The sequence below is a fragment of the Mustela erminea genome, chromosome 4 (assembly GCF_009829155.1).
Source record: "Mustela erminea isolate mMusErm1 chromosome 4, mMusErm1.Pri, whole genome shotgun sequence".
Taxonomy (NCBI): Eukaryota; Metazoa; Chordata; class Mammalia; order Carnivora; family Mustelidae; genus Mustela; species Mustela erminea.
In genome coordinates this window covers 141259786-141271540 of record NC_045617.1, presented here as the reverse complement: position 1 = coordinate 141271540, position 11755 = coordinate 141259786, and the positions used below count along the sequence as shown (strand labels likewise).

The following is an 11755-nucleotide window of genomic DNA, read 5'->3' as shown; positions in this document are numbered from 1 at the left end:
CCCATGACCACCCGACTCCGCCTCTGTAGCCAGTCGAATGAACCAAGGATGGACGACTGACTTGAGGTGGGCCAATCTGATTCTCTTCGGGGATTGTCAGGATTGTGGCGGGAAAAGCAAGGTAGCCACTGAGAGGAGACACAACTGAAGTGTGGCCCCAGGGACTGTGGAGCAGCCACAGTCCACGACACAGATCTGAGAACCAGAGCACGCTGATCTGCAGAAAGAGAAGTGGAGATGGGAGCTGGAGAGGGGCCCCTGGTGGTCCAGTTTCTATTTTCCCCCATTCCTAAAGCCCAGCTGCACGGGGGAGAAGGCTCCGTGTCCCTCTGATACAGAACTCTTTTCTCCTCGCACCCAAAGAATCTTCAATAAAATTGAGATATTCTTATGTCGTTGATTTTTTTTTTTTTTTAGAGATTTCTTTATTTGAGAGAGAGAGCAGGGGGAGAGGCAGAGGGAGAGGGAGAGACGCAAACTCTCCACTGAGTGTGGAGCCCTACGCCGGGGCTCCATCCCATCACCCCGGGATCATGATCCAAACCTAAATCAAGAGTCTGGTGTTCAACCAGCTGGAGAGACCCAGGTACTCCTGTAGGGGTTTTTTTGGTTGTTGTTTTGTTTTGTTTTGTTTTGTTTTTAACATATTATGTGCCCTCATTGGGAGAATACTGACCTTTTAAAAAGTCTCAAATGGTAGATACACTATATATAGTTCTAGAGCTACTGAATTTTTTTAATGTTTTCTAAAAATGACTTATTTAATTTTGGATTTTTTTAAAGGTTTTATTTATTCATTTGACAGGCAGAGATCACAAGTAGGCAGAGAGGCAGGGATGGGGGCGGGGGGAGCAGGCTCCCTGCTGAGCACAGAGCCTGATGCAGGGCTCGATCCCAGGACCCTGAGATCATGACCTGAGCCGAAGGCAGCGACTTTAACCCACCGAGCCACCCAGGCGCCCCTAATTTTGGATTTTAAAGAATAGCTTTGCTGAACCTCTGTACCCTGCCAACAGCCATTTATGAAACACCTGCCCTAAGTAGCAGGCACGCGTCCCCAAGCATGTATGCTCAGCGTTTTCGCAGCAGGCGGTACAAAACAAGAAAAGTGTGTAACAGTCTGCTCGGATGGGTGTGGGAAGAAAAATACAAAGCTTTTCAAAGCTTTATCGCCTGCCTGTGGCGAGCTGGAGATTGGGTTGTCTAAAGGGTTAACGGTGTGGGGACCCCAGAAGGTTGCCTGGAAGAGATGTGAGGGCGACTGTCCCCTACGGGGGATTTCTGGGCAAAAGAATGAAGGGACAAATAAAAACATGACCCACAGAAGACGTAGTCCAAATAAGTTTTTCCCATTTTCCACTGCAGTGCATACCTGTCGTTGTTTATTTGAATAAGGAAGAGCGATTCAGAAATGTTTATGCAAATATATATATATGTGTGTATGGTACACTTTCTTTGAAGGTCTGTCTTTTAAAAAAATAGAAATGGTCAGTCAGAGCACCTGGGTGGCTCAGTCGTTAAGCCTCTGCCTTCAGCTCAGGTCATGGTCCTAGGGTCCTGGGATCGAGCCCCACATCAGACTCTCTGCTCAGCAGGGAGCCTGCTTCCCCCTCTCCCACTCCCCTGCTCGTGTTCCCTCTCTCACTGTGTCTCTCTCTGTCAAATAAATAAATAAAATCTTTTAAAAAATAAAAATAAAAAATCAATAAAAATGGTCTTTCATCCTGACAGCTCTTACCCTCCCTTCTTATCTGATGTGCTTTCTTTTTTATCAAGTGTTACATTACAAATTCGCCAGAGTGGCGAAGTTGGTGGGGACAGGACAGAATTCCATATACGTACCTTAAAGCTCAAAGTCGCTCTGCTGGTTTTCTACAAAGAGTCACATCCCAGTTTTGTTCATTGTGTGTCGCTTTTATGCATGAACTGAAAAGATACCTCTAAAAACCTGTGACCCCTAACCACTAGGTCTTAACAGACATTTGTTTCACTATTGGTTTTTTCTTTTTTAAAAGATTTTATTTATTTATTTGACAGAGAGAGATCACAAGTAGGCAGAGAGGCAGGCAGAGAGAGGAGGAGGAAGCAGGCTCCCTGCTAAGCAGAGAGCCCGATGCTGGGCTTGATCCCAGGACCCTGCGATCATGACCTGAGCCAAAGGCAGAGGCTTTAACCCACTGAGCCACCCAGGCGCCCCAGTATTGGTTTTTAACACTAGAAGCTCGAAGGAAGATAATCAAGGGAAGTATTTAGCAATAAAATAGACCATGAAACATTAACACTTATTTATATTGAAATAATAAGAAAATAATACTTTCTCACTGCAGACAAACTCAGGAAGCCCAGGAACGTCTAGAGAAGAAACACAAAAGTGGCCAAATCCTATCACTAGAGAGAATGACTGCTAATTCTGTGTTGCGTTTTCCTGTTTGTCTGCTCCCACCTGGGAACGTTGCAGACACGTGTAGGTTTCTGCAAAGTCGTGATCAATTCCAACACAGTACTGTATCTTTTCTGTCTTCTCTGGTGCTTCATCTGCCCTTTCCTCATGTCACTAAGGATTTTTTAAAAACAAGATTTTTTAAAATAGCTTCATCATGTCCTACCATATGGCTGTACCGCGATTATGTAATCTTTCCCCCCGAATAGATCTGTCCAGAAGATGTAAGTAGTCTCGCATGGGCTAGAGGAAGACGGATGGATGATTGAAGGCAGCCCTGTTCCAAGGAAGCGTAGGCTCTCCGGGCACAGACTGCACAGGGAACGTCATTCTACAGTGTCCTAAGCCTGCATTAGGGCTGTGTGCGGGGAATGAGCACTCAGCGAGAGCAGATGGGAAGAGAAGATAAGATTGAGGACGGCACCCTGTGACACCTTTTTAAAATTGAGAAGCATTAAAACGTCCAGGTTCCCGTTGCCCACCGTACGTCCCGGCTCGTTTCCCGGCAGGCACTTCCAGACATCCGAGCTTGGGTCACCATTCATTCCCACCTCCGCCAAATCACTCGCCCCTGAGAAAGCACACACAGGGGCACAAGCGACAAAATCAGAGAGCTGGTCAGAGTGCGTGCTGGAAGACAAGATGGCCTGGGGGAGAGCCAAAGCCGGAGACATCCCCACAGCCCAGGGCAGGGTCCACGGAATCACAGGCTGGCCCGAAACGCAAACCGGACCAGCGCGAGAGGGATTCAGGTTGGCAAAGGGTACTCTCGCTCTTGGGAGCTGTAAGCCCGTGCGAAAGCTTCTGCTGTCTTGGCTCCTCCTTTGGAAGATTGTGCATCTCCTCCCTGATCGAGATGCTTCTTTCCTAGGGGCTTTCTCCCCTTCCTTTCTTTCCAGTCACTGTCAGGTACAGACTGGGATGTAACGGCGTCATTGGAATCATTCCAGGATTCCTTCGGAATGGCATGTGAGTGGCATATCTTGCCACACTCGCAAAGCCAGGAGTCCACGCGCCTGAGCACTAACTCCCTCCTACGATTCGTCAGCGTCACCTCTGCTGCAACCACCCTGAGCTAGGTCCCCGTTTCCCTCCCCTGCCAAGTGCTACTTTGCACACAGGTCAGCAGCCCCTGACTGCAAGTTCTGTTTTTCAGATGTTTTTGCCCCATATCTCTCAGCGCTTGTTCTAGGTAGAAGCAGGAAGGCTCGGGTGGGCTCTTCTAGAACCTTCTAAGTGAGGAATATTGGAGGGAAGCGTGGGGGAATTCCATGGAGATCCAGCCATGAGGGAAGAAAGAGTCATCATGGGAAGCTCCAAATGTTGGAGTCAGACTCAGGGCATTGCTTTTGTTAATCAGTATGTATGTATGTATGTATGAGGATTAGACTCAATAAGGTATTTGAAAAACCTATCAGCATTGACTCTAGAGATAAGCAAAATGTTTAGCACAGTTCCTGAATAAATGCTACTTTAAAATAGAAAAGTATTTATTTGAGAGAGAGAGAGAACAAACATGAGTAGGGAGGAGGGGCAAAGGGAGAGGGAGAAGCAGGCTCCCCACTGAGCAGGGAGCCAGATGCAGGACTCGATCCCGAGATCCTGGGATCATGGCCTGAGCCAAAGGCATATGCTTAACCCACTGAGCCACCCAGTCGCCCCTAAATGCTACTTTTTAAACAATGCTTCCTATAGTACTAGAGGGTCTTGAACGAGAAGGTACAACATCTGGGTTGAATACCTGTAAGTTGCACCCTTTACGCATTCATCCAATCATCCTTCCATAAAACGTTTGTTGGGCTTCTCCCGTGTCTTAGCTGTATGCTAAGTACAGGGGATAAGGTGTCTCGCAACACCAGATGTGGTTCTTGCTCTCCTGAGACTTTATGTTTCCCAGAGATCAGTGCAAAAAAAAGAGGGGATGACGATAAAGAGGAATTTTGGGGTTGTACAAAAAGGAAAACTGGACTCTATGTTTTGGTAAAGGAGAAAGGCTGGGTTAGGTGGATAGTTTCTATTTCTTTCCATAGAGAGGCAGCAAACTATGAAGAAATTGGCATCTACAGGTGCCCAGCTAGAACGTGGAGGTCCTCAACTGTGGGACTCAAACATCCACGTTTTGTTTTTCGTTTGGAAGCCCTTTGTAATTGAGAAAACCTGAACTCCCGGTCAAATGCCCAAACAGATGTCCACACTTAAGTTGAGCGTCAGGGTCTTGACAGTCTGTCATTGGGATGGATGGTCTGCGCGCGTGCCACAGAGTTTTCCAGAACCCCTGTGCTGTCTAACCACCACATAGTAGAGCGATTACTGCTAACATTCTTAAATAGGTCGGATTTAGGGACGCTTTTTCTGATTTGCCTCCCTGAACGCCTCTGCCTCTTGGTGTAGGACTCCCAGTTACCCCGCAGGGGGCAGCAAAGGATAAGAAGAAGCGGTGGGAGCCCCAGCTGGCCCGAGAATCGCACAGAAGGGTCTGCTTGTAGCTCTGCCATCGCCAGCCATGAGCTGGAGTCTTTGGGTCCATCTCAAAACGTTGTCAGAGCAGAGGCAAGTTACAAGAAAGTCACGGCTCAATGAAATCAATCTGGAAAGCATCTCGGGAAGGCAATGTATTAGAGCACAGACTTTGTCTCTATCCGTGCAGCCGCCGCCAGCCACATGCGGAAACCGAGCGTTTCACGTGGGGTCTGTCTGGATTAGGATGTGCTGTGAGTGTAAAACACACACTCGATTTTACTTAGTACGAAAAAACGGCCGTGAAATTTTGTTCATAATCTTTACAGTGGTTACATCTCTAAATGATATTGTTTGGGGGTTAACTAAAATATGCATCAAATTAATTACACTAGTTTCTTATACTTTTTAAAAAGGTGGTTCCTGGAAATTTTAATATTATATATGTGGCTCTCATATTTCTTTTTCTTTTTTTCATTTTTTTGGAGAGAGCGAGAACAAGTGGGGAAGGGAAGGAGACAGAGATTCTTAAGGAAGCTGCGTGCCTAGCAGGAGCCTGACACGGGGCTCGATTTCAAAATGATTTCATGACCCTGGGTTCAATGACCTGAGCCCAAATCTAGTGTCAGACACTTAATCGACTGAGCCACCCAGGGGCCCCTCTGCTATTTCTATTACACAACACTAGCTCTAAACATTTTGTATTTTTGGTGTCCTGAATGTATTTCTTCCCTTCCTTTGGTTTGTTTTTGCTTTTTTCAGTACACTGCACCCCCAACACGGGGCTGGAACTCAAGACTCTGAGATCAAGAGTTGCATGCTCTACGGACTGAGCTAGCCAGGCTCTCCCTGAATATATGTATGTGTATATATATACATATATATGTATATATATATATTTTTTTTTTATTTTTTATCTATCTTTAAAAGATTTTATTTATCAGAGGAAGAGAGAATGAGCCAGAGAGTGCACAAGCAGGGGGAGCATCAGACAAAGGGAGAAGCAGGATCCCTACTGAGCAGGGAGCCCAATTTTAGAACCCTGGGATCATGACCTGAGCCAAAGGCAGCCCTTTAGGCGACTGAGCCCCCCCCAAGCGCCCCTGAATGTTTTTCTTGACTCAAAGATTACTTCAGAAAGTAATTTCTATTTGATGTGATTTTAGTTACATTAAAGCTCCCTTCAGGGCCTCAAAGGGCATACAAATCCTGTTTTCTCAGAAGTCTAGCAAATAAGAGGATGAAGGTGATAAAATAAAATGATTTAAAATGAAGGGAAGTGATCTGGTATATGGTCTTATAAAACCAATGTCCGTGTAAGGCACTGTGAGGAGGGATGGGGAGGACCGGAAAAAGGAGAAGCTGTAGCATCACAATGGATTCCTGAGAGAGCTCATGTTATCTCCTGTTCGCACACCTTCAAGCATATGGTACAGGGTCTCTGTTTTCAGCCTTGCCTGAAGCTGGAGGAACCCAGCCTGGTGCTGACTGGAAGGGGCTGCAGTGAGTGGTTTTCAAACTTAGCCGCACATTAGAATCACCCGGGGGGAGCCTTCACGAATTCCAGCTGCCCAGGCCGCACTCTGCACCAGCAAAACCTCCAGAGAGGCCCAGGAATTCACCACGTGCCAAGTTTACCAAGGCTGAGAACCTCTGGATAGAGACGAGGGGGGGGCTCTGCAAACAGCCGGGCTTCAAATCCCAGCCCAGTCCCTTCCTGGCCAGGTGACCCCCGGCCGGATACTTAGCTCTGTGAACTCTACACCAGAAAAGGGGTGAGGGAAATAATAAGCCCTTTATAGGATTGTCCTGAGCTTTAAGTAAGCTAATCCATGTCAACCACTTAAAAGGAGGCAGTACGGATTATGAAGTGCTGCAGCAATTATGATCGCCAGCGTTCTCATTTCATATTCCTCTGGCTGACTTTCCCAGCCATGGCTCCCCCATAGGACACTCATTCACCCAGACCGCGTCTTCTATGGTCCTTTATCATGGCTTTGTTCATTCGCGAATTCATTTTTTTTTTTTAATTTTATTTATTTGACAGAGAACACAAGGAGGCAGAGGCAGACGGGGGTTAGGGGAAGCAGGTTCCCCGCAGAGCAAAGGGCCCGATGTGGGGCTCGATCCCAGGACCCTGAGATCATGACCTGAGCTGAAGGTAGAGGCTTTAACCCACTGAGCCACCCAGGCGCCCCTACACGAATTCATTTTTACGAGTATTCATAAAGCAGCTACTCTACTACAGGTGTGATGAAGGCAACAGGCACACCTGCCTCACCCCCTCGGTCCCCCCCCCCCCAAGGGTCTGCGTTTCCCAGTCAGATCCTAATGGTCATGAGCTGTGAGACCGCGCTTTGTGCCTGGCACGTCCTACCACTCAGCACCCAGCACCCAGCACCCAGCACCCAGCACCACGGGCTGGAGACGGCAGAGTACCACCGCCGGAACACCGTGTTCTAGCTCCTGCTCTGCCACGTGCAGCCTGGGTAATCGGGAGCAAGCTCCGCGAGCTCCTGCAACAGCTGCGCTTCCTCGCGCGTCCAGCGGAGCCGACGCGCCCACACTGTCGCGAAGTCGCGCGGATACAGCTCGCAGGCGTCCACGCCCGGGCCCTCCCGCGTCAGTACCGCGCGCGCCCGCCAGGGGTCAGCAGGCCGCGCCGCCCGGCGGCTGCGCGCTGGACCCGCGACGTCAGCACCGGCGCCGCGCCCCGCCCCGCCCCGTGACCGTGACCGAGCGCGGCGCGCGGACGCGGCGGCCCGGTGGACTGGCGGCGGCCCGGGGGAAGGCCGGCGGCCGCGCGATGGGGGCCGAGGCGTCGGGGAGCGGGCCGGCGCTGCAGGAGCTCGTGCGCGAGGCCGAGATCAGCCTGCTCGAGTGCAAGGTGTGCTTTGAGAGGTTCGGCCACCGCCAGCAGCGGCGCCCGCGCAACCTGCCCTGCGGCCACGTGGTGTGCCTGGCCTGCGTGGCCGCCCTGGCGCACCCGCGGACGCTGGCCCTCGAGTGCCCCTTCTGCCGCCGGGCCTGCCGGGGCTGCGACACCAGCGACTGCCTGCCGGTGCTTCACCTCCTGGAGCTCCTGGGCTCGACGCTCCGCCCAGGCCCCGCCGCCCCCCGCGCCGCGCCCTGCGCCCCCGGGGCCCTCACCTGCCACCGCGCTTTCGGAGGCTGGGGGACCCTGGTCAACCCCACGGGCCTGGCGCTGTGTCCCAAGACGGGGCGGGTCGTGGTGGTGCACGACGGCAGGAGGCGGGTCAAGATCTTTGACTCCGGGGGCGGGTGTGCTCACCAGTTTGGAGAGAAGGGGGAGGCTGCCCAGGACGTTAGGTACCCGCTCGATGTCACCGTCACCAACGACTGCCATGTGGTTGTCACCGACGCCGGCGACCGTTCTATCAAAGTGTTTGATTTCTTTGGCCAGATCAAGCTCGTCATTGCAGGCCAGTTCTCCTTACCTTGGGGCGTGGAGACCACCCCGCAGAACGGGGTCGTGGTGACTGATGCGGAGGCAGGCTCGCTGCACCTGCTGGAAGTCGACTTCCCCGAAGGGGTCCTCCAGAGGACAGAGAGGTTGCAAGGTCATCTGTGCAGTCCCCGCGGGGTGGCCGTGTCTTGGCTCACCGGGGCCATTGCTGTCCTAGAGCACCCTCTGGGTCTGGGGAGCGCGGTCGGCAGCACCACGGTGAAGGTGTTCAGCCCGACTATGCAGCTGATCAGCCAGGTGGATAGCTTTGGGCTGAGCCTCTTTTTCCCCTCCAGAATAACTGCCTCCGCCGTGACCTTTGATCACCAGGGGAATGTGATTGTTGCTGATACTACTGGTCAGGCTGTCCTATGCTTAGGAAAACCTGAGGAATTTCCAGTCCTGAAGCCCATCATCACCCACGGTCTTTCCCATCCGGTGGCACTGACCTTCACCAAGGAGAATGCTCTTCTCGTGCTGGACAGTGCAGCCCATTCTATAAAAGTCTACAAGGCGGACTGGGGGTAAAGGGGTGCGGTGGGGGCTCTGGGGTCTGCAGGCACAAGCCCTGAAATGCCACTAATGAATTGTTTAATCTTGGATCGGTTAATCTCATTTCTCCAACAGGGATCATTCTAGCTGCCTGGCAAGCTTACAAAGGTAGAGGTAATTATTAAAGAATAATAATAAAGAAATAAATCTACCGTTTATTGAGTATGTGCTTCCTGTGCTGGGAAATTTGCAAATACTCGCTTCGTGTATTCTTACAGCTGTACGCAGGGAGGTAATGTCTGTTATTAATCCCATTTTAGAGATGAGGAAAACAGAGACCCAGAGAGTTCAAATGACGTCCCCAAGGTCACATTTATTTACTGTGACAGTCACGATGGGAACTCAACTCGGACTCCCCAACCCCTTTGCTCTTAAATAACATAACAGATACGGGGGGGGGGTGACTGTATATTGTACAGGTAGCAATTTCTTTTGGTTTGATGTGCAGAGAAAGGAGACTTTCTAGAGAGTTTGGGAGACAAACAGGTTGTTGATGGGCTTGAGTCTTTCAGCTTGCAGCTTCTTTGATGGTGCCTGAGATGGGGGAACTGTGGATTCTGAGTTACTTGACCAAGGAAGACAAGTGAGCTGCCTGTGGAAAAGGTAAACGTGTCTGTTCAGACCTGTGTCTCCTCTGCCACAGGCACTCGGGAAATACTAGTTGGTTGGCGCAGCAAGACCTGTATGGGGATGAGTTCAGAAACACTGCAGACCACGCCCCATTTGCACACCTGCTGGGAGAGGCATGGGAGGTGGTCCTGTCACACGGGCGCATTCCTAGAGGGAGAGTCTCCACTGCCAGCCCCACACAGGATCTCTGTCTGCCTCTTCATAATTAGTGGTGACCTTAGCTCTCTTGTACGCTTTTCCTCTGCACCTCTTAGCTTGGTCCCATTGTATACACGCGTTCTCAGTGACCAGTTCCCTTGATGTTAAGCCAGCGTTCAGAAATAAAGCTTTGACCAAGAGGAGGCCTGCTCCTTAACGTTGCAGTCGGTAGAGCGAGTAGGGCGAAATTTCAAGTGATGTGGCAGGTTCTTTATAAACTGTGTGTTCTCGGCAAGTGTCAACATTGCAGAGTTTGGGGCTGCTGGGATAGTACCAAACCACGGGGACCTCAGAAGCCGCAGCAAAATAAATTTTTTTCATGGGGGGGAAAATACTGGTTTTGAGAGGTAAGAGTTTGCTTTAGGAAAGAGCTGATTAAAAAAAAAAAAAATCAACAATAGGTTTCTATTGCACCAGCAAGTTTAATAGATATAAGGGAGGAACTGGAGAGAGCCCCCAAATTAGGAGTAGGCTGTGTTCCAGAAGGTTACGTTTGTCCTCTGGAGCTGAAAGGGAGGCCGTGGTCCGTGCCAGTCCTCAAAAGCCCGTTGTCCTTTCAGTGCTTCCCTCATGTCACGCTGAGGTTGCAGAGACCTTGGACCCCCACTTGTAAATGCATTCCACATAAGGGATTCTGGGGACGACCCTGTTCCCCCACCCTTAGGGGTCATCTTTAGATCAGTGACCTCACAGGTATTCTCAGCTGTGTAGCAAGAAAAGCCACCTCGGGCAGAGACAGGGGTTCAGGCTTGGTCATTTGCAAGTGGGACAAGTGACCTTTAAGAAGTCTCCCTTGGGGGGCACCTGGGTGGCTCAGTGGGTTAAAGCCTCTGCCTTCGGCTCAGGTCATGATCCCAGAGTCCTGGGATCGAGCCCCACATTGGGCTCTCTGCTCGGCAGAGAGCCTGCTTCCTCCTCTCTCTCTGCCTGCCTCTCTGCCTACTTGTGATCTCTGTCAAATAAATAAATAAATAAACAAAATCTTAAAAAAAAAAAAAAAGAAGTCTCCCTTGGGAACAATGACATTTTAATGGCCCCAGAGTCAGCCATTGAAGGGACTGTCTCCTATCTGCTGTTACCAACGGCATCATCTTTGACTAGAGAGCTGTGCTAGGTCCTTTTCAGACAGCGCCGGTAGGACAGGAGAATTCGCAGTATGTAGCGTGCTGTGTGGCCCGGGTCTGGCTTGCTACCATGTCATGACCCAGCCAGAAGGATGGGGTGTGAGTCCTTGAGAGATGTGAGAGCGAGTCGGAGAGATGAGAGTGAGTGGCCTCGCTGACGACCTCCAGCCGGCGGGTGGGCAGGCTCGGGAGTGGGGAGGACGGATACGCAGCAGAAAGACACAGCAGCCCCTCCAGGAATGGTGTCGTGAAGGAGCGGGGCTTCCCCGCAGCCATGAAGCTTCTGGTGCTGGTCTCTGAGCAGCTGACGCTGAATTCCTCTTCTGGCCTGCATTCTTTAAAGCCAGCTGGTTAAAGGGCTTGCAGACAGGCCAGCCCACTCCAGGCTATGAGAGACGGGAGGGTCTGGGCGAGGCAGGAGCCGCGGAGCCACAGATTGCCACAGGAAGGGAAGGCTCAGAGGTGATGGAGAGGAGCTGGGATGACCCTCCCTTGCCTGGAGACAAAAGAATGTGACTGGGAGTAACTGTAGATCAAACAGGCTCTTTCTGAAGGTCCCCCTCGGTAGCGTCGCGTGCCTTAGGCCGGCACTAACCCCCTCCGTGTAGCACCTGGTGAGTCCCTAAAAGCAAGTGCAGACGCTCTGGCTGCTCTGGACTCAGCAGTTCTGGTATCTTCCATCTGTCCAGTTTTGCCCAGTTCCTGATCCGTGAATCATCCCATGTTTGACCTTGTTCCGCCCTCTGACTCGCCACCTGGACTGCTTTCCTCAGTCTTTTTCCTTGGTATTTTCTTTCTTTCTTTCTTTTTTTTAAAGATTTTATTTATTTATTTGACAGAGAGAGAGAGAGATCACAAGTGGGCAGAGAGGTAGAGAGAGGGAGGGAG

The 11755-nt window shown here is 50.8% G+C and overlaps 1 protein-coding gene across 1 annotated transcript; it reads left to right on the top strand.

The window, feature by feature from the left end:
- The first annotated feature begins 7622 nt into the window (after nucleotides 1-7622).
- NHLRC1 (NHL repeat containing E3 ubiquitin protein ligase 1) lies at nucleotides 7623-9247 on the top strand. The gene has a single exon (XM_032341194.1). The coding sequence runs from the start codon at nucleotides 7704-7706 to the stop codon at nucleotides 8889-8891; it is 1188 nt and encodes a 395-aa protein (XP_032197085.1). The 5' UTR covers nucleotides 7623-7703; the 3' UTR covers nucleotides 8892-9247.
- The last annotated feature ends 2508 nt before the right edge of the window (nucleotides 9248-11755 follow it).